The sequence below is a fragment of the Euwallacea similis genome, chromosome 12 (assembly GCF_039881205.1).
Source record: "Euwallacea similis isolate ESF13 chromosome 12, ESF131.1, whole genome shotgun sequence".
NCBI classification, from domain to species: Eukaryota; Metazoa; Arthropoda; class Insecta; order Coleoptera; family Curculionidae; genus Euwallacea; species Euwallacea similis.
In genome coordinates, this window is record NC_089620.1 from 4719539 (window position 1) to 4740566 (window position 21028).

Genomic DNA, 21028 nt, shown 5'->3' on the forward strand with positions numbered 1-21028 from the left:
TTCAAGAATCTTGTCTAACGTAATGTCATCATCTATATGATCTTTAAACCTTTCGTAGAACCTTGCATCAGCATAAATAACACCCTCATCTTTATGTAAAATAAGGCAAAATTCTGTATTATGATTTAGTGCATTTGCAAATATTGCATTTTGAAATTCTATAGTATTAAGTAGGTATCTGTAGCGTTTTACATTATATATCATAAAGAGAGTTGTTAGAATGCTAACTAATAAATTAATCTCTATATTAATATGCTGACTATATATATCAAAAAAGTAGAGTATCGATATTGCTACTGGAGGTAAGAGCATAATAACTGCCATCACAACAATTGACATTCCATAATTTCTTAGTATGAAATCAACCCTGTTCTCTTTTTTGTTATCTATGTATCTTTTATTCATTATTGTTACTTGGCATTGTTGTACATACGAAAATGTTCTATTATATTGATTTAATTATTATAGATTTATTAACGTCTTTGATAGATAATTATCATCCAAATCTAATTAAGTTCCTTAAATATCAGATATAACAATGTTAATAAGCTAGCAAGAGGATATTATGGAAAAACAAAAAACACAAGCATTTAAATGGTTCTGTGCACTAAGAGATAAGATTATAGAATCTTTCTTATTAATTGAAAAACAATCATCCGCAGAGCCAAAGATCGAAAAGAGAAAGTGGGATCGCCCAGGTGGTGGAGGTGGTGAATCTACAATTATTTTTGGTAATGTTTTTGAAAAAGTTGGAGTAAACGTTTCAAAAGTACACGGAAAATTTGCAGATTCAGCCATTAATGAGATTCCTGGTGCAAGTGAAAGTAACGGAGAGTTTTGGGCAAGCGGTATATCTTTAGTGTCTCATATGCAATCGCCCCTTATCCCTGCAGCACATATGAACACAAGGCTGATATATACTTCAAAACAATGGTTTGGTGGAGGAATGGATTTTACGCCGATATATAGAAATGAAGAAGATTGCAAGTATATTCATGAATCAATCAAAATGACATGTGATAGATTTGATACCGGATATTATCCAAAATTTAAAGAGCAATGTGACAATTATTTTTTCTTACAACACAGAAAAGAGCCACGTGGCATTGGTGGTATTTTCTATGATAATCTGAGTTCTGGCAACTGGGAAAACGATTTTGAGTTCACAAAAGCAGTAGGTGAAGCCTTTTTGGAAATTTATTTGCACATCATACGTAAACATATACAAAAATCTTGGACAAAAGAACAACGAGAAAATCAATTAATAAAACGTGGCAGATATGTAGAATTCAATCTGTTATACGATCGTGGCACAAGGTTTGGTTTAATGACTGACAGCAATCCAGATGCAATTATGATGTCAATGCCACCACTTGTTAAGTGGTTATAGAGAGCTGCTATTAGTAGAAAATAAATCATCATAGTTTAAAATTGTACCATGATAGTGAGCTTTTATATAGGGGGTATAATCATGGGCATAATAGATAATTTTTTAATTAAATCTGTCAAAAACAATAACATAAAAAATGTTAAATTTGCTCTAAGTCTCTACGATATACTAAATAGTTTTAGAAAATTCTTTTCAAAAACTATGTCTTTCAAGAATACAGGATCATTTGATATAAATAATAATCAAGCTTTAAATCAGGCTTTAGGACGTGCTACAGATCACAAAATAATGGAATTGCTGATTAATCGTGGAGCTGATATCCACTCAATAGATGAGAATGGAAAGAATGTTATAATTCGTGTTATTGAGAGTTTAGCAGAATCAAAAAATCTAAAATTGGATAGTGAGAAAAACTTACCAGCAGAGATAATTCTTCACCCCACAGTTTCCTTTTTACTAGGAAAAGGCGCAGAGTATTATTCTACAGATGATTTGAATGTTGAAGCTATACAACAAAAACCTCCTAGAACCTCTGAATATGAGCCAATAACTATGTACGCTGAGGTGAACAACAATGTAATACCACCTCAAAAACCTTCTAGAACTTTTGAGTATAAGCCAAAGAGCACTAATTATGATGCTTTGCCTTCAAAAGAGCCAATTTACGCTGAGGTATATGATGCTAAGGTTAGTAACTCATTAGGGGAGAATGGTTATTTGAGTATATCAGAAGAACCTATCTATGAAACTATAGATAATTTTTCAGAACAAAAAAAGCCTACTAGCCTAAAACAGAAAGAGCCAGAACAATCGTCAGAACCTATTTATGCTAGGGTAGATTTGTCCAAGAAAAGAGCAGAAAGAAAAGCAAAAGACATAAAAGCTAATTCTGGAACTTGCCATGGGTTAGTGCAAGATAAAGTGAATGATTGGCAAGTGAAGCTAAATGAGCTAAGTGCTAATAAGTCGATAAGTCAGCAACAGACTAATGATCAAAAAATTAAGACCAAGGCTGGCTTTAGTGTAGAAGAAATAAGGCAGAAATATGAGCGTAGAGATTCTGGCTACGATTCTGGCTATGATTCCGATACAAAAGTTGAACAACAATTAGAATTAGCTCCTAAATCTGAGATAGGTTCAGTGAGTATTGAGCATGGAGTAATAGGAGGCTGTCGATATAAGATTACTGATATATCCCTCTAACTATGTGATTCAAAATAATTGAATTGACTTTATATATGTAATCGATATAACCTAGTTAGATTCAAGTTGACTCTTTCGTCTAGTGGTTAGGACACCACCCTTTCACGGTGGTAACACGGGTTCAAATCCCGTAAGAGTCACTCAAGTAGAATATAATTAAAGTTTTGAATGGGAAAAATTAGGCTCTATGTTGAAGAAGCTTTATCACAAGGCGTGAGTTTAGCACTTAATCCACAACAAAGTCACTATATTTGCAATGTAATGCGGCTTAAGAAGTATGATAATCTCTCTCTTTTTAATGGAAAAGATGGAGAATGGTTAGGAGAAGTAGTTAATATATTGCGTAAATTGACAGAGGTTACACCCAAAGAATGCACTAAACAACAGCAATATGAGGAAAATTTATACCTGTATTGTGCCATGGTAAAAAGTGCTGCTTTGAACAACATAGTAAGACAGGCAACTGAAATGGGAGTAACCTGCATTCAATTTATTTCAACGGAACGTACAGTGGTAAAAAATATTAACCTAAGTAGAGCAAAATTACAGGCAATCGAAGCTGCGGAACAATCCGGTAGGATAAGTATACCAGAGATTTTGCCTCCTATTAACTTTTGTGAGTTACCTGATTCCCAGAGTAAAAATTTTGTTTTATGTGATGAAACAGGTAAAGCTGATAAAGTGCTGAAAGGTAAGAAAAATGTTGCTATTATTGTTGGCCCTGAAGGTGGTTTTTCATCTTATGAACTTGATCTTGCCGATAAGTTTTGTCAAAAATTGAGTCTAGGAAAAAGAATTTTAAGGGTCGATACCGCTGTGGTTGCTGCACTCACTTTCACCAATTGGTGTAGCTAGATTTTTAAATATGGCTAAGATAAAGAAATCTGGTTCAGTGTTGCGCGCACAAAAACTCTGTAGACTTTCTACGAAGCAGTCTGTTGTTAAAGAGGAGCTAATAAAAAACATATTCTAATATAATATTAAATCTCATATTATATTTTTTCTAAAGTAAACAAATGAACCTTGCATTTTGCCTGAGTTATTGATACTCTGAATAAAGAAGTCGGGGCGTAGCGCAGCCTGGTAGCGCATTTGGTTTGGGACCAAAGGGTCGGGAGTTCAAATCTCTCCGCCCCGATGTTAGTATAATTGTAAGAACGCTGTAACATAAGAGCAATCTCCATCAGTAAGCAAGTAGCTGACACTGGAATGACATTATTTACTATGTAAATTATGGCATGTTACATTTTAACGCTCAAGTTTATAAAATAATTGACAATGTTAATTTTCTAATTTATAAATAGATTTTGAAATGATTACCGAAGGAGGTATAGAGTTTGATAGAAGTATCAGTCCATTATGGTGATGTAGACAGAGCTCTTCCAGTATTGAAAAAAACAATTCAAAAGGAAGGAAGAGGGTTGAAAATGAAAAAACAATATCATGAAAAAAAATCAGAAAAAAGAGCTAAAAAGAAAGCTGAAGCTAAAAAAAAGAGATACCAACAAGAGTGCAGAAGGCAGCGTTATGGTTGGTAGTTTGTACTCAAGTTAATAGTTTATCATTGGTTATTTTATGAATATTCACGAATATCAAGCGAAAGAAGTTTTGCATAAATTTAATGTCCCAGTGCCAAAAGGTTTTGTTGCTACATCCGCGGAAGAAGTAAAGACTCAAGTAAGTCAATTAAAATCTGAAGTGTTTGTAGTTAAAGCTCAAATTCATGCAGGTGGTAGGGGTAAAGCCGGTGGCGTAAAGCTAGCAAAGTCAGCTGAAGAAGCTCAACAGTTTGTAAAGGACATGATTGGTGTGACTTTAGTTACTCATCAAACAGGGCCAAGCGGGCAGCAAGTAAGAAAAGTGTACGTTGAAGAAGGCTCAAGCATTAAGAAAGAGTATTATTTAAGCCTGGTAATCGACCCGAAGCTCAGTAGGCCAATATTCATATTTTCCTCAGAAGGTGGAGTGGACATCGAAGAAGTGGCAAAAAATTCTCCTGCAAAAATTGTGAAATTTGATATTGATTCTGCTACAAGTTTTGATAGCAGCAAGTTAAGCAGCAGTTTTCATTTGAGTCCAGAACAAATAGAAAAGATATCGAACATTGCAAAAAAAATATATGATGCGTTTATTGCAACTGACGCGAGCCAAATTGAAATTAATCCACTGGTTGAAACAAATTCTGGAGATTTTATTGCGCTCGATGCGAAAATTAATTTCGATGATAATGCTTTATATCGTCACCCAGAAATTATGGAACTTCGTGATTATGATGAAGAAGTGAAAGAAGAGATAGAGGCTTCAAAGTATGGGCTCAGTTACATCAAAATGGATGGCAGTATTGGTTGCATGGTAAATGGTGCAGGTCTTGCTATGGCAACAATGGATATAATAAAATACTACGGAGCAGAGCCTGCTAACTTTTTGGATGTTGGTGGTGGAGCGAGTAAAGAAACTGTAACTGAAGCATTTAAAATCATATTGTCTGATAGCAACGTAAGAGGAATTTTGGTTAATATATTTGGTGGTATAATGCGTTGCGATATTATCGCAAGTGGAATTGTTGCGGCTGCAAAAGAAATGAGTATTAAAGTTCCTTTAGTGGTTAGGTTATCAGGTACTAATTTTGAGGAAGGAAAAAAAATCTTAGAAGAGTCAGGATTAAATATTATTGCTGCAGATGAACTGGGTGATGCTGCGCAAAAGATAGTAAAAGAGGTAAAATAAAGCATGTCCGTTTTAGTAAATAAAGATACAAGATTAATATGCCAGGGTTTTACTGGTGCACAAGGTACGTTTCATTCAGAGCAAGCTATTGACTACGGGACGAAAATGGTTGGCGGTGTAACTCCTGGAAAGGGTGGTAGCACTCACCTTAATTTACCGGTTTTTAATACTGTAGTAGAAGCCAAAGAAAAAACCGGTGCAAATGCTACAGTTATATATGTACCTGCTAAATTTGCTGCTGCTGCAATACTTGAAGCAATAGATGCAAAAATAGAATTGATAATTTGTATTACAGAGGGCATTCCTATACTTGATATGGTGAAAGTTAAGCGTGCGCTTATCGGCTCAAAAAGTCGATTGATTGGTCCCAACTGCCCGGGAATTATTACCCCTGAAGAATGCAAAATAGGAATTATGCCTGGCCATATCCATAAGCGTGGACACATAGGAATTATGTCTCGCTCCGGAACTTTAACTTACGAGGCAGTAGCACAAACAACCGCTGTTGGTCTTGGTCAATCCACGTGTATCGGAATTGGGGGGGATCCAGTTCATGGTATAACATTTGTCGACTGTATGGAGCTCTTTTTAAAAGATAACGATACTCATGGTATTGTAGTTATTGGTGAAATAGGTGGAAACGAAGAAGAAGATGTATCACATTTTGTGAAAACAGAAAAAACTAAAAAGCCAATCGTTGGTTTTGTAGCAGGCCAAACGGCACCTCCAGGAAGACGTATGGGACACGCTGGAGCAATCATCTCTTCCAGCGGTGGAAGTGCTGGTGCAAAACTAGAAGTTATGCGAAGCGCTGGAATTACAATTGCAGAGACTCCTGCGGTGATTGGTAAAAAAGTTTTGGAAGTAATGCATCACTAGAATTAGGGTTACAAAAACCCTATATCACCGGTCATGAATACGTTATTTGCCCATTCGATTAATAACTTTCCTCCTGGTAAATTTACTGAAGTCTGTTGGGTAGCCAGATATCCACGTAGTGTGGATGCAACAAGCGTTGCACAAGCTGCACTACCGCATGATGCAGTAATGCCTGTACCTCTTTCCCAAACTCTTAAAGCTATTTCTCCAGACTTTTCAACTTGTGCAATACTAATATTAATTTTCTGAGGAAATAATTCGTGATTTTCCAGCTTTGGTCCTAAACTTTGCAATGGTATTTCATTTACGTTATCAACAAAAAAAACTATGTGAGGATTACCAATATTTACTGCAACTGGCTCTTTCAGCATTTCAAGCTCTATAGGTAGATAAAGGGGATCGCATTCACAAGAAAGAGGAATTTCATGCCATTTAAGCAGTGGTTTACCCATATTGACCTTTATTGATTTATCACCCACTTTAAAACACTCTAAAATGCGTTTGTTTACCAGCTCAATAGTGATATACTCAGTACCTTTTTTTGACATTAGCAAATATCCAACGCAACGTGCTGCATTTCCGCACATTTCAGCTTTGCTACCATCAGCATTATAGATATGCATAAAGCAGTCTGCAGCATTAGACATTGTTATAATTATCACTTGATCACAACTGCTTTGATCAGCAATTTGTCTATGGTTCCAGTCTAAATTGTTTGTTGAACGTGAGTCTATGATAACGAAGTTGTTACCAGTGCCGTGCATTTTGATAAAATTTTCAGGACCTTGGCCACTCATCACAAAAAAATATTTCTTCTATTGGTCTCCTTTTTTTCTTACTTGTTTCAGCGCCCTCTTCTTCGTAACCAACCGCTATCACTGACATTACATTAAAATCATCGGATATGTTGAATCTTTCTACTATTTTATCTCTATCAAATCCACCCATTTGATGAGCCATTAAGTTCATAGCTGCAGCCTGTAGCATAAGTGCATAATTTGCTGCACCAGTATCGTGATTAGCCCAAAAATTTTCACCTTTACCTTGTTTGCGGAAGTTTTTAGCACTTAAAGATATGATTAACACTTGTGCATCTTTTGCCCATTTTTGATTAGATTCATCAAGGCAATTGAGCAATTTTCCCCATGCGCTTTGATTGTTTTGTTTGTTGCATATCACATATCTCCAAGGTTCATCACCAAAACATGAAGGAGTCAGCCTTACAGCTTCTATTAAAATATCCATTTCTTCCTGAGATATTGCCCTTGTAGGATCGTATGAACGTCCGCTGTGTCTTGCTTTCATCAACAATAATAGATCTTGTTTACTCATCATTTTTAATTTAATAGTGCATAAATAATTCATTGTAGCACAATATGAGCAAAATTTAAATTGCAAAACCTCTTATACACATATATTATATTTATAAGTTATTTTTATTGGGAAAGTATGTTTATAACACAATCTAGCAGCAGGTCAACACTGGCTGAAATATTGTCTTGCGTTTTACTTTTATTCTTGATGGCTCAAATAAGCATACCATTGCAGTCTGTGCCTATCACATTGCAAACTTTAGGAGTGATGCTTATTGGGCTTAAATTTAACTGCAAAACAGCATTTTATTCTGTGCTTACATATCTATCACTTGGTGCAGCAGGATTGCCTGTTCTTGCGAATTTTTCTGGTGGTTATCACATTTTTCTCGGACCAACAGGTGGATATTTAATTGGCTGTTTAGCTGCTGTTATGGTAATGAGCAAAGTAAATGAATTACTGAACTCTAAGTATAAATCATTTGTGTGTAATTCTTTAAGTTGTCTGGCTGGTACAGTTATAATCTTTATTTGTGGTGTTAGTTGGCTTGCTGTTTACTTGGGTCTGGAACAAGCAATAATGGTGGGTGTTTTGCCATTTATCCTTCCTGGTTTGGTAAAAATTTTTCTACTTGTAGCGGCTTTGCAATATTTGAAAAGATGATAAAATTTCGCCCTCATCATTTTATGTGCACTCTCGCGTTTCGGGGATATGGGTATTCTCAGGGTTTTGTAGAAAATTATAGGAAGATAGCAAGTGAAGTGGTTAGTACTCAAATCAAAGTGGTCGGCAATCTTGATAGTATTTGTAGTGCTTGCCCAAACCAGACTAAACAAGGTAAATGCACCGAGCAAGCTAAAGTTTTAGAGCTAGATAGAAGGCATATGGAAATTTTAGGAATTAAAATTGGCGAAACTTTGACCTGAAGTGAAGCGGTAGAAAAGATTAGAGAGAAAATGTCTTTAGAGAAATTCGAGTACGCATGTGAGGGGTGCAACTGGCAGCCATACGGAATATGTAAAAATGCCCTTTTAAATCTACAAAGGTAGTTGACAAAATGTTAAGATAAATTGAAGCATTTTTGTGGAAATAAAGCGAAATATGGAAGACAAAAGATAAATGCATTCTGAAAAGCTACACAGCATGTTCGTCCCGCTAATTAATAATATCTTTATTATTGTATGAGATAGGTAATTTAGCATTTATGAATTTGTAATGTGTTACGCATAGCTCAAAGAAATAAGGTTTACTGGTTACACGCTGCAGCCAATGCCACAACACTAGGACCTATGTTTATCTGCATGTTAATTTGCGTTGTGATTTTATGGAGGTCTTCTGTTACCTATGCTAGTGAAAATTTGGAGATACAAAAGGCCTTCGATAGTGTTGTCAAGCATATAAAAGCTGATAAAAAATATAAAGATCTTGATGTTATTGAGAGAAAAAGTGACAAATTTAATATCAAAATTTCGCAGAATTCTGGCAAGAGTTTTGACATATACTCTACTTTAAAAAAAGCAAAAGATTTCTTTGAATCAGGAGATAATGAAGCAGCTATTTCTCTCCTTAATCAGATTATCGCAAAGTTTCCTTATCATAAAAATGCTTTAATTGGATTGGGAAATATTTATTACGCTAATAAAGAATACAAAAAAGCTGTAGAGATTTACACAAGACTGTTAAAAGAACACCCTAGTAACCCTTACATATTAAAAAATTTTCTGACGATAATCTCACAATATGATCCTGATCTGGCGTTGAGTGAAATGTTAAAATTGTATGATATACATAAAAATTATGCTCCTTTATTAGCAAATTTAGGTCTGATCTATATGAAAAAGGAGGATTATGTAAAAGGTAAAGAGTATATGATAACTGCTATTTCCCTCGATGAAAACAATATTTTTTATACTTATAATTTAGCTGTTATTTTAGATAAACTTTCAGATTTTCAAAATGCTACAATATTCTACTTAAAGTTGTTAAACATGGCTACAACTTCGAAAGATGTGAGTGAAAAAATACCTTTATACAAAGTGACAGCAAGACTAAAATTTATAAAACTTCACAGCACGCACCCAAAGATTTCATAAAAGCTTATAGCTTACCTAAAGCTAATTTATCGTATCTGTTCAAGGGAGTGGCTAATGTGCAAATATTGAAGCAAAGTGTGTGACACACAGCTGTACGAACATTTGTTTGCAAAGGTAATTTGCACAACAAATGCAGTTATCTAAGTGGAGAAAGTCACCTCTCCCCACTCGACTTCAAAACCGGACTAGTGACTTTCACCACATCCGGCTTCTCTCTAACTTGGTGTTTGTCATACATACTTCTCCATGTAATTAACATTTCAAAGCTTGGTAAATTTGTTTTTATAGCTTAAATACAGCATTCTCTATATTACTAGAGAAGTCGTATTCATTCATACCTAACACTTAATGTTGGCTCATAACATATTAACCACTACTCACAACTTTACCTTCCAAATTACAGTGTCCACGTCAGCATATCCTAAACATTACTTTAGGCCTTGGCTTCTTAGACAATCCCTCATTATAGGTGCATACGGGTGGCTCCCTGCTTAAAGAATAAGAGCATCTATAATGTTACTCCGTTCCATGAAATTGTTTCATGTTAGACTTAGGTTCCAACTTTTTGCCGGGAGATGGGAAACATCTTAATCAGACCAGTCAAGTTCTAATTATCCACTTTCTCCGTACCTTTTGGTCTATGCGTTAACCAACCTTATTTCGCATATCGTTCGTTACGACAATTCAGGCATTGGTTCCTCTCGTAACCATATCTAACTCTGTTTGCAGGGATTCACTATAAGGTTTAGTGTTACCTGCTTTTATCTCATGCTTGCATCCTAGAGGTTGCCACTCTCTAAAATGTGAGACATACATTACCCACGATGTCTAGGGAAGATGGAATTTTACCATCACAAAATCACGACTTTCGGGTCGCACTAACTGTACGAACATTGTGATTTTGGCCCATCAGATCCCAGTGCTTGACACTGGGATCCAGGAATTTTATTAAGTTGGCGAGCATAAAAATAGCTGTTTTATGTAAAAATACAACGTTTTAATGATTATGAAAAAGCTGGATTCCAGTGTCAAGCACTGGAATGACACCATTCTTTTTTCTGGATCCCAGTGTCGGCTACTTGGATGACACCATTTATTGTAAGGACTTACCTCACATTTACTCTATGATTATCTTTTTAGATCACCTTGTCTACCTATTTTGCCACTCTGCTGAACGGATACAATTTATTGCTATTTTTGTTTACAATAATAATATTGAGCTATAGAATTAGATCTAAAGGGGCAATTAGCTCAGCTGGTAGAGCATCTCGTTTACACCGAGGAGGTCGGCAGTTCAAGTCTGTCATTGCCCATTTGCTTAACTGAATGTTAGTATTATTAATTACTTCAATTAAAGTATAGAAAATGCAGGATAATATAGTACCAATCTCAATAGTAAAAGAGCTGGAAGATTCTTATCTTTCCTACGCAATGAGCGTTATCATAAGCCGGGCTATACCTGACGTGCGGGATGGATTTAAACCTGTTCATAGGCGCATATTATATGCAATGTCAAGAGCTGGATTCGATGCCGGTAAGCCATATAAAAAAGCGGCTCGTATAGTTGGGGACGTAATGGGGAAATATCACCCACATGGTGATGCAGCTATTTACGATTCCTTGGTTAGAATGGCCCAAGATTTCTCTCTTCTTTTACCACTTGTTGATGGGCAAGGTAACTTTGGTTCGATAGATGGAGATCCACCAGCTTCAATGCGATACACAGAAGCAAGACTTCAAAAAGTGTCGCACTTTTTACTGAATGATATTGATGAAGATACAGTTAATTTTAGGCCAAACTACGATGGAAATGAAACAGAACCAGTTGTGCTGCCTGCAGAGTTTCCGAATCTATTGGTAAACGGTGCAAGTGGTGTTGCAGTTGGTATGGCAACCAATATTCCTTCTCATAATCTTGGAGAAATAATAGATGCTTGTATATTATATGTAAATAATCCTGAAGTTACTTTGGATGAGTTACTTGAAGTGATGCCAGGGCCGGATTTTCCAACTGGGGGAACAATTCTTGGAAGGTCTGGAATAAGATCAGCATTTGCAACGGGTCGTGGATCAATTGTTGTGCAAGGCAAGACTCATATAGAAGATCTGCCACAAGATAGGCAAGCAATAGTGATTGATGAAATACCTTACCAGGTAAATAAAGTAAAATTAATTGAGAAGATAGGTGAGCTTGTAAAAGAAAAAAGAATTGATGGCATAACAGAAATTAGGGATGAGTCCGATAAGTCTGGTATTAGAGTAGTAATTGACCTCAGAAGAAATGCTGAAGCAAGTTTTATACTTAATCAAATATTGGGACTAACTCCACTAAGAAGTAGTTTTAGTGTTAACACTTTAGTCCTCAACAACAACAGGCCTGCTTTGATGTCATTAAAAGAAATCATAGCTGCTTTTGTTGATTTTAGAAAAGAAGTATTAATCAGGAGAACAGAATTTCGTCTAAGAAAAACGAGGGAAAAAGCTCATATATATATAGGGCTCTACATTGCGGTCCTCAGCATAGATGAAGTGATAAAAATCATCCGCGGTGCAAAAGATCCTGCGGAAGCAAGTAGAAAACTTTTAAATAAAGAATGGAAAACTTCGAATGAAATCAACACTATTATTGAGTTGATTTCAGATAGCGCAAGCTTTTTGAAAGACGGAGTGTATAGATTAACTGAGCTACAAATTAAGGCTATCCTTGATATGAAACTGCAGCGTTTAACAGGCCTTGAAAAAGACAAATTAGAAGCTGAGCTAAGTTCAATGATCAACCTGATAAAAGAATATATCGCTTTTCTTGGCTCAGGAGAGAAGTTGATGAAAGAAATAAAAAACAATCTACAAGAAATAAAGAACAGATTTGCTGTGCCGCGAAAAACTTCAATAGAGGAATCAGATACGGACATTGAAGCTGAAGATCTAATTCCACAAGAGGATATGGTGATAACCGTAACTATGAATGGTTATATCAAGCGTGTAAAACTTTCTCACTACAGAACTCAGCGTCGTGGTGGAAAAGGAAAGCTAGGACAGGGATTAAAAGAAGAGGATGTAATCACAGAATTATTTGTTGGAAATACCCATACTAGCTTTTTATTCTTTTCTAACATTGGTCGAGTTTATAGATTAAAAGTTTATAAGTTACCTCTTGCAGAGCCAACCGCACGTGGAAGAGCACTTGTTAACATATTTCCGCTTAGCGATGGTGAAACTATAACTAATATCATGCCATTGCCAAGTGAAAATGACGAAAATCAAAACATAGTTTTTGCTACTGCCTATGGAAACATAAGGCGTAACTCCTTAGCGGACTTTCACTATATTCCAAGCAATGGAAAAATAGCAATAAAGCTCGATGAAGGAGACAAATTAGTATCGGTTAAGGTATGTAATGAAATTGACCATGTTTTACTTTCAACAACGCTTGGAAAAAGTATCAGATTTGTTGTAAGTGATGTGCGTCAATTTAAGAGTCGCAATTCAGATGGCGTAAGAGGTATCAAACTTGTAAAGAATGACAGCGTGATATCCATGACCATATTAAATGGGATAGGTGTAGCAACAGAAACAAAAGAACTTTACTTAAAAGTTCCACTTGCAAAAAGACTGGGGACTGCAATTAATAACTCCATTGATTCTAAATTGGAAAAGACTTTGAATGATTTAGGAATAGATAACGAATTATTCTTAAAACTTGCAGTGAATGAGGAGTTTATATTAACTATTACTGAAAATGGCTTTGGTAAAAGAACTTCTGCGTATGAGTATAGAGTAACTAACAGGGGTGGTGTTGGTATCACCAATATTCTTACTACTAGCAGAAACGGTAATGTTGTTGCTAGTTTTCCAGTTGAGCAGGGTGATAATATAATGCTTATTACAGATAAAGGAAAGTTAATTCGCATTTCGGTCAATGAGATTAGAATTGCAGGACGCAGCACTCAAGGAGTCACTCTGTTTAAAACAGAAAGTAGAGAAAAAGTGGTGTCAGTAGCGAAAATTGAAGATCCTGATTCCACTGAAGATAGTATTTTTGAAGTTGAAAACTCTATCGCTTCTTAACCGTAGTATAGGTTAAACAAAAAGCGCAAGTTTTTGTTGATTAATACGCAGTATTTAAGTTAAAATATATACTTATGGCTAAGTAAAGATCAATGGACAAAAAATTAACTAAAAATAAAAAACCACTGGCAGACAAAGAGGATAAAAAAACACCTCCTGTTAAAGATCTTACTAAAAATAAGAGTAGGAGAGATTTTATAACATTAACTACATGCGCTATGGCAGGTATAGGAGCTGCAAGCGGACTTTGGCCACTGGTTAAATCTATGAATCCTTCTGCTGAAGTTCTAGCAACTTCCACAGTGGAGGTGAATTTGTCTGGAATTCAGGAAGGACACGGAGTAAAAGTAAAGTGGCAAGGTAAACCAGTATTCATTCGTAGACGCACAAAGCAAGAAATTGAGGCTGCAAGAGCTGTGAATGTGAAGAGCTTGAGGGATCCTCAATTAGATGAGCAGAGAGTATACGAAGGAAAAGACGAATGGTTAATTATGCTTGGAATATGTACACATCTTGGGTGTGTACCGGTTGACCACGCTACAAGAGATGGTAATGGTTGGTTCTGTCCTTGCCACGGTTCATATTATGATACATCAGGTCGAGTAATTGGGGGTCCTGCACCGAAAAATATGGCTGTACCTGATTATTTTTTTCCCAGTGAGAATGTTGTGGTAATTGGCAAGAAGGCTTAACGAATATAAATAAACTCATTAAAAAAAACTCACAGGATCAACATCTATTATCACTGCAATACTCGAATTCAAGTTACAATTTTTAATCCAATATTTCAGCTTTTTTTGTATGGATAGACTATGCTTATTGTGTATTTTTAATAATACCCTATACCGATACTTATTATTTAAAAAATTTATCGCTGCTGGTGATGGGCCAAGAATTTCAAATTCCTTTTTGTCTACACCTACATTTTTTTCCTGGATACAAATAGTTGAGCTACTTGAATGACAGGGAAGAGATTTTACTATTTCATTCGCTGCTTTTTGTGTTGCAATCTGATTCTTACCACAGATTATAAGCGCTATTAATCTGCTAAATGGTGGCATTTTGGCTTCGCGTCTTGACTTAAGTTCGATTTCATAAAATGAGTCTCTTTTTTGATGCAGCAATGCTTTTATTATTGAACTTTCAGGATTATTGGTTTGCACTATTACCATTCCTTTTTCATTAAACCTTCCTGATCTGCCTGCAACTTGGTGCAATAATTGATACGTCTTTTCTGCTGCTCTCAAATCAGAATTTTCGAGACTCAAATCTGCATTCATTACTCCAACCAAAGTTAATTTGGGAAAATTGTGCCCTTTAGCAATTATTTGTGTGCCGATTATAATGTTCACCTCTTCTTTCAATATCAAGTCAATTACGTTACTAACCGACTTCTGATCGCTGCTTATCATCGCAGTTTTTGCGTTTGGTATTAATTTCACCATTTCTTCAAGCAACCTTTCAATTCCTATGCCGTAGAGGGACAATGGCTGTTCACTTTGGCAATTAGAGCATTTCTCTGGAAGTTTTAATTGATAAGAGCAATGATGGCACAAAAGAGCATTTTTTTTCTTGTGATATGTAAGCCAAACAGCACAATTTAAGCAGGAAATTTTATATCCACACTTTTTACAAATTGCCAGTTGTGCATACCCTCTGCGGTTTAGAAAAAGCATAACCTGCTGTTTTTTCTCTATGGTTTGTTTGATGCTTTCAAAAAGCTCAGAGGAGATCCATTGCTTGTTGTTCCTCATATCTACTACTTTAATGAGTGGCAATTCTGCACCACCAAATCGTTTAGTTAGCTTTACATGATTGTAATTCCCGTTTTTAACATGATGAATCGTTTCAAGCAGTGGAGTAGCTGATGATAAAATAATCGGAATATTTTCAAATTTGGCTAAGATTATCGCCATATCTCGAGCATTATATATAATTCCCTGTTCTTGTTTAAAAGATGAGTCGTGCTCTTCATCAACGATAATCAATTTTAGGTTTTTATAAGGCAAAAAAAGCGCTGACCGTGCACCAATAATTATCTGCGCATTTCCATTTGCTATATTGAGCCAATTATTCCGGCGAGTTTTTGGAGTGAGCCCTGAGTGCCATTCAACTAAGTTTTTTGATATCTGACCGCGAACACGATTTACCAATTGTGAAGTTAAAACAATTTCAGGTAGGAGGATTAAAATTTGTGTATTACCTTCTCCTGATGTCATTTCAACATATTCTGGTGTCATACTAGTACGTGGCAAAGACGGTATGCTAAATGTTACAGTGGGTTTTGCCTTGAGTATAAAGGTGTCATTCCAGTGCTTGACACTGGAATCCAGGAATTTTGATTGTAAATTAGGTATTGGTTTTAAGTTAAAATAAACATTTGTAATGAGGTTATATGAAAAACTGGATCCCAGTGTCAGGCTACTCGGATAACACCCTCTTGGTAGACCCAAATCATAATGTTCGTACAGTTGTGTCTCTGGGCACTGGGATGGTAAAGTCTGAGCAGCATTTGGAACGGCAGTGTAATTCTTAATCAATTGTGCAATCACAGAGAGATAAACTTCGGTTTTTCCAGACCCGGTCTCACCGTCAAGCAAAGTCACTGAATATTCGTTCAAATTGCTGATTATTTTATCACTAGCTACCTGCTGTTCAGGGCTCAATTGGCAACTTATTTCACTTATTTCCTGCTTCTGCTTAGCACAAACTAATTTATCTATGTGATTTACTTTTAACACTCCCCCCATTATCACTTTGGCAAGCATACCAACAGGTATTAAGTTGTATTGCGCAACCCACTCTGCAAATGCAATCAATTTTGGTCTAATATTTGGTAAATCGATTTTTTGCTCAATAAATTTTAATTCTCGGTTACTTTTATCACTGTATTTCCAAACTATTCCGATTAAGCGTTTTTTGCCAAATGGCACCACTACGTAATCTCCAAGTAAAATCTCAGTATTTTCCTCAATTGCATATGAAAATAACTGATCAATTGGAAGTGGTAGTAATACGTCAACTGTTTTTGCCATAGTGATTGAGTTTAACATTGTTTTAAAGAGCTTGTAACTTTATTAAGCTTGGCAATATAGATGAATCGGTACAGAGAAAATCTTAACGTTTAACACATTTTTCATAGTACAGACCGTATGATTGATAAATGAAATGATTTATAGAATTTGTGGAGGCTACCAATGGTCAACGACAAGATTACTTTGAACTTTGAAATAGAAAAAGGCGAACCTATAGATCGATACTACTTTTCTGCACATATAAAGCTTACAGATGAAAGCAAAGATCTTTTGCGGGAGAAGCTTGGCAGTACAATTCAATTCGATAATCTAGATGATCACTTCAATCTTAACCATGAGAATTTTTATATCTACTACAACAAATATAGTGAGCACAATGGTAGAAGTGAGCTACACGTTAGGGATGATAACGGTAAATATTTAACCTCCAATCTTCCACTTAATTACTATGGATTCTCAATGGAACTATCACCTGACGGAGCGTCAATTGCAGATTATGGTTTTTATCCTCTGTATGCAATCTATAACCCAAATCACTATGATAAAGCAAAGGAAAAAGTATTTGATGATCACGGTGAATTGTCACCAATTGCATCAAATGTGTTAGATAATTTTTTAAGCAACACAAATAGCTTAACCACACAAGATATATTACAAAATGTATTCTCACAACTGCAGAAGAAAGCTGATGAAGAAGCAGAAAGATTGGCAAGAGAAAGAGAAGCAGAAAGACAAAGGGAGGAAGAGTTAAATGAAAAGAACGAGGAGTTAAAAGAACTTGTAGAAAAGGATGAGATTAAAATATTCAAAGTGGTAAAAGGTAATGATTTAGGTAATGGGCATTCAGCAGTAGTTTTACAACTTGATGGGGAAGAAGGTGACAAGATACCTCTCGACTCTAGTAAATACTACATAGCAGAGTATAGACACCACCCAGAATGGGAAGGCGATGAATATTTAAATTTTGTTAGCCCTGATAGTGATATACTGGTTAATTATGAAAACTTATTTTTTGTGCTCAATCAAAGCTCCTACTCAGACTTTGAAAGTGGGTTTTATTCAGAAAACAGAACCGATCCCCATAATTATGCTAAATATTCAAAGGAACCATATTTGAGTGGTGACCAGCTATCTGAAAAATTATCTAATGAATAGGAGGAAGATAGCAATCAGATAGGTACTGAATTTACAATTGATGATGAGCAAGTAGACGAAGAAGTTGTGGTAGAGAGTGAAGCCAAGTCTGGGGAGAAAGGAACGGTTGGTGAGGATAACGCAAAAAATACTATACAGGAAGAAGAATCTAACTATATAGATCAAATGCAAGCGGATGATAGCAGCAGTTATAAACCAGCTTTGCAAAGCAATCGTGATGATTATGCTGATACGAAAAAAGCTCTGCAGGAAAAATTACATGGAGATGAAATACACAAGCAAAGTAATGAGAAAGCTCAAAAAGATATAGAAGTAAAAAAAGTAACTATGGAAACTGACAGTAGCAGTAATAAGACTGAAAAACAAACAAAACCAACAGAAGATGAACAAGAAACTGTTATGGCAAGTGTGATAGAAAATATGGATAAAAATTCTGATATTGAAGCAGAAACTTCTAACAGTGTTGCAAATTCACAACATCCCTTAAAAATAAAGACAGGAAGTCCTCTTGAAGTGGGAAAGTATAAGGTGGAGCTGCAAGTGACATATGATGATGTAAAGAATTTTTATGATACTGTACGTGGTAAATATCATGCTGGCGATGGATATAACTACGAACAAGTAATGGTTTTATATAATGAAATTGTTAGGCCCGCTCACAATCATCATTACGAGCTGTTTACTCTTGATGAAGCACATGTTGCTAATGATCACCTGTTTATCAAGGGTCAGGATTTTGGAACTCTAAATGATTTTAATGAGATGTTCTATAAAAGTGATGAGTTAATGTGATGTAAAAAGCAAGATTCAATCTGGTGAACGAGAGTTAACTGACAGAGGAGATTGACACGTATGCCTTTATCTTTAAGATTGTTTATCAAGTATAGACATCAGCTCGCCCCATTCTCTTTTACCAATATTACTTTCTTCTCTAGTAACGTTTTCCCCTTTAATTAATTTGCGAATTATTTCTAGACCAGTTCTTGAAATACAGGCTGATTCTAGGCAATATTCAACAAAGGCATTGTAGGCCAGTGGAACCCATTTTTTTATTATATCCAGCATAACTTCTGCATAAACTCTGATTTCATATTGGGCATGCTTATCAGCTCTAAGCTTCAAAAAATGAAGGAGATTATGCAGATCTATTTTCCAATAAAATTGCGTGTAGTAATTAAGCATTAGGTTAGTTCTGGCAATTTCTCTTGCAAGCCCCTGCTCAATAAATTTTTCATAATGAGAATATACTAAATTAGAGTCATTTGTTAGAGAATCTATTATTTCCTTTGAGGTATCTGGATCAAAAGCTTCCCCGCTACCTTGTTTATTATTGTCAGATTGTTTTGCAACTTGTTCTGGTTTAGGTGTATAAAATTCATTATCAAGTATTGAATACCTTGCTGAATATTCATTCACATTTGCAGTTCTATGCCTTATCCATTGCCTTGCAACAAAAATTGGAAGTTTCACGTGAAACTTAATTTCACACATTTCAAATGGAGTTGTATGATGATGTCTCATTAAATACTTTATAAGTGCTTCATCCTGACTTATCTGTTTTGTTCCCTTGCCATAAGAAACACGAGCAGCTTGAACTATAGCGCTATCAGAGCCCATATAATCCACTACTCGAATAAATCCATGGTCTAATACCTTATGTTCTTCATATAAGATTGCATCTATTTCTTTTACTATAGTTCGTTTGGTTGCTTCATTCATAAAATATCCTCAAGACGAAATGGAGATATCAGCTCCACATGAATTGAGTTTTTCATGCATTGCTTCATATCCTCTCCATAAATGATGTGAATTGTTTATTATAGTTTCTCCACCGGCTACCAAAGAAGCAAGCACCAAAGCTGCTGTTGATCTTAAGTCAGTAGCATATAGATTAGCTCCAGATAAGCTTTTTATTCCACTTATAGTAGCTTTGCTTTTCTCGATGCTGATATTAGCACCTAACTTTCTCAATTCATCTGCATGTGTAAATCTGTTTTCAAAAATGTTCTCTTCAATTACTGATATCCCATCAGCAATGCACATTGCAGACATCAGTTGTGGTTGCATATCACTGGGAAAATTGGGGTATGGATCTGTCGCAACGTTAGCAGACTTAATAGAGCCATTTTTTCTGGAAATAACAATGCCTCCATCATACAGTTCAACCATAGCTCCTATAGTCTCCAACTCATTTGTAATACACCTTATATCAGATAGATTTATTCCTTCCAACTCCAACTTACCACCGGTTATTATAGCAGCTAGTGCATAGGTGCCTGCTTCTATGCGATCTGGTATTATTTTATGAACACATCCATTTAGTGCTTCAACTCCTGTTATTATGACCTTTGTATTATCAATTTCAATATCAGCACCCATTTTCTTCAGAAAATCTATTAAATCAAGAACTTCCGGCTCAGTTGCAGCATTGTTTATTGTTGTCACTCCTTCTGCAAATGTTGCTGCCATTATTACATTTTCTGTTGCGCCAACACTTATTTTCTCAAATGTGATTTCTTTTCCTTGTAGCTTTCCTTTCACTGTTGCAATTATATTATAGCCGTCAATTTCAATTTTAGCTCCCATTTCTTCTAATGCTTTAATATGCATATCAACGGGACGCTTTCCAATGTTGCATCCACCAGGAAATGCTGTTCTCGCTTTGCCAAATCTGCTAAGCATTGGACCCAATATTAGAAAAGAAGTTCTTAGCTTACTTGCGGTTTTATATGGCATCACGTGATTGTTGATATTGCTGCAGTCAATTTTCAAAGTATGGTTCGCTTTATAATTTTTATTGTGCATAAAGTTCACTTCTGCTCCAAGACTTTCAAGCAACTTAGACATTAGATGCACATCAATTAAATCAGGTACATTATGCAAAATTACCGGGGAGCTACTTAATAGACTTGCTGCCATTATTGGTAAAACAGCATTTTTTGAGCCATTAATCTTGATTTTTCCGACCAAAGGTTTGTAGTTATTTCTTATTAATATCTTGTGCATTTAATTAGATATAAAGTATAATTCATTAGTTTATTGAAGTCTTACTAAGTATAATAGATTGACCGTAAAAGGCAAAATTTGCTTTTTCTTCCTCATCATCCCAGTGTCATGCTGCCTGCATGACACCTGATGCGAATTGCCCCCGAAATTTTATACTA

General features: G+C 35.6%; 6 protein-coding genes and 3 non-coding genes across 9 annotated transcripts; 7 read left to right on the forward strand and 2 right to left on the reverse strand.

Annotated features, from left to right (window-relative positions):
- The first annotated feature begins 2661 nt into the window (after positions 1-2661).
- Positions 2662-2733, forward strand: TRNAE-UUC (transfer RNA glutamic acid (anticodon UUC)). The gene has a single exon. It is a non-coding gene; the product is annotated as a tRNA-Glu (tRNA).
- A 121-nt stretch (positions 2734-2854) lies between these two features.
- Positions 2855-5320, forward strand: LOC136412477 (succinate--CoA ligase [ADP-forming] subunit beta). The gene is made up of 4 exons (XM_066395545.1): positions 2855-3067; positions 3143-3284; positions 3965-4123; positions 4191-5320. Exons 1-4 carry the CDS (start codon positions 2855-2857, stop codon positions 5318-5320), a joined length of 1644 nt encoding a protein of 547 aa, XP_066251642.1.
- TRNAP-UGG (transfer RNA proline (anticodon UGG)) lies at positions 3658-3731 on the forward strand. The gene has a single exon. It is a non-coding gene; the product is annotated as a tRNA-Pro (tRNA).
- Positions 5321-6976: 1656 nt separating the features above from the next.
- Positions 6977-7534, reverse strand: LOC136412478 (putative NAD(P)H nitroreductase SH0546). Its single transcript, XM_066395546.1, has one exon. The coding sequence runs from the start codon at positions 7532-7534 to the stop codon at positions 6977-6979; it is 558 nt and encodes a 185-aa protein (XP_066251643.1).
- A 3312-nt stretch (positions 7535-10846) lies between these two features.
- TRNAV-UAC (transfer RNA valine (anticodon UAC)) lies at positions 10847-10919 on the forward strand. The gene has a single exon. It is a non-coding gene; the product is annotated as a tRNA-Val (tRNA).
- Positions 10920-10971: 52 nt separating this feature from the next.
- LOC136412479 (DNA gyrase subunit A-like) lies at positions 10972-13674 on the forward strand. The gene has a single exon (XM_066395547.1). It carries the CDS (start codon positions 10972-10974, stop codon positions 13672-13674), a length of 2703 nt encoding a protein of 900 aa, XP_066251644.1.
- Positions 13675-13766: 92 nt separating this feature from the next.
- Positions 13767-14366, forward strand: LOC136412481 (ubiquinol-cytochrome c reductase iron-sulfur subunit-like). Its single transcript, XM_066395548.1, has one exon. It carries the CDS (start codon positions 13767-13769, stop codon positions 14364-14366), a length of 600 nt encoding a protein of 199 aa, XP_066251645.1.
- An 18-nt stretch (positions 14367-14384) lies between these two features.
- LOC136412482 (primosomal protein N'-like) lies at positions 14385-16709 on the reverse strand. The gene is made up of 2 exons (XM_066395549.1): positions 14696-16709; positions 14385-14419 (listed from the first exon to the last, which is right to left on the reverse strand). Exons 1-2 carry the CDS (start codon positions 16707-16709, stop codon positions 14385-14387), a joined length of 2049 nt encoding a protein of 682 aa, XP_066251646.1.
- A 162-nt stretch (positions 16710-16871) lies between these two features.
- Positions 16872-18656, forward strand: LOC136412483 (putative leucine-rich repeat-containing protein DDB_G0290503). The gene is made up of 2 exons (XM_066395550.1): positions 16872-17699; positions 17865-18656. Exons 1-2 carry the CDS (start codon positions 16872-16874, stop codon positions 18654-18656), a joined length of 1620 nt encoding a protein of 539 aa, XP_066251647.1.
- The last annotated feature ends 2372 nt before the right edge of the window (positions 18657-21028 follow it).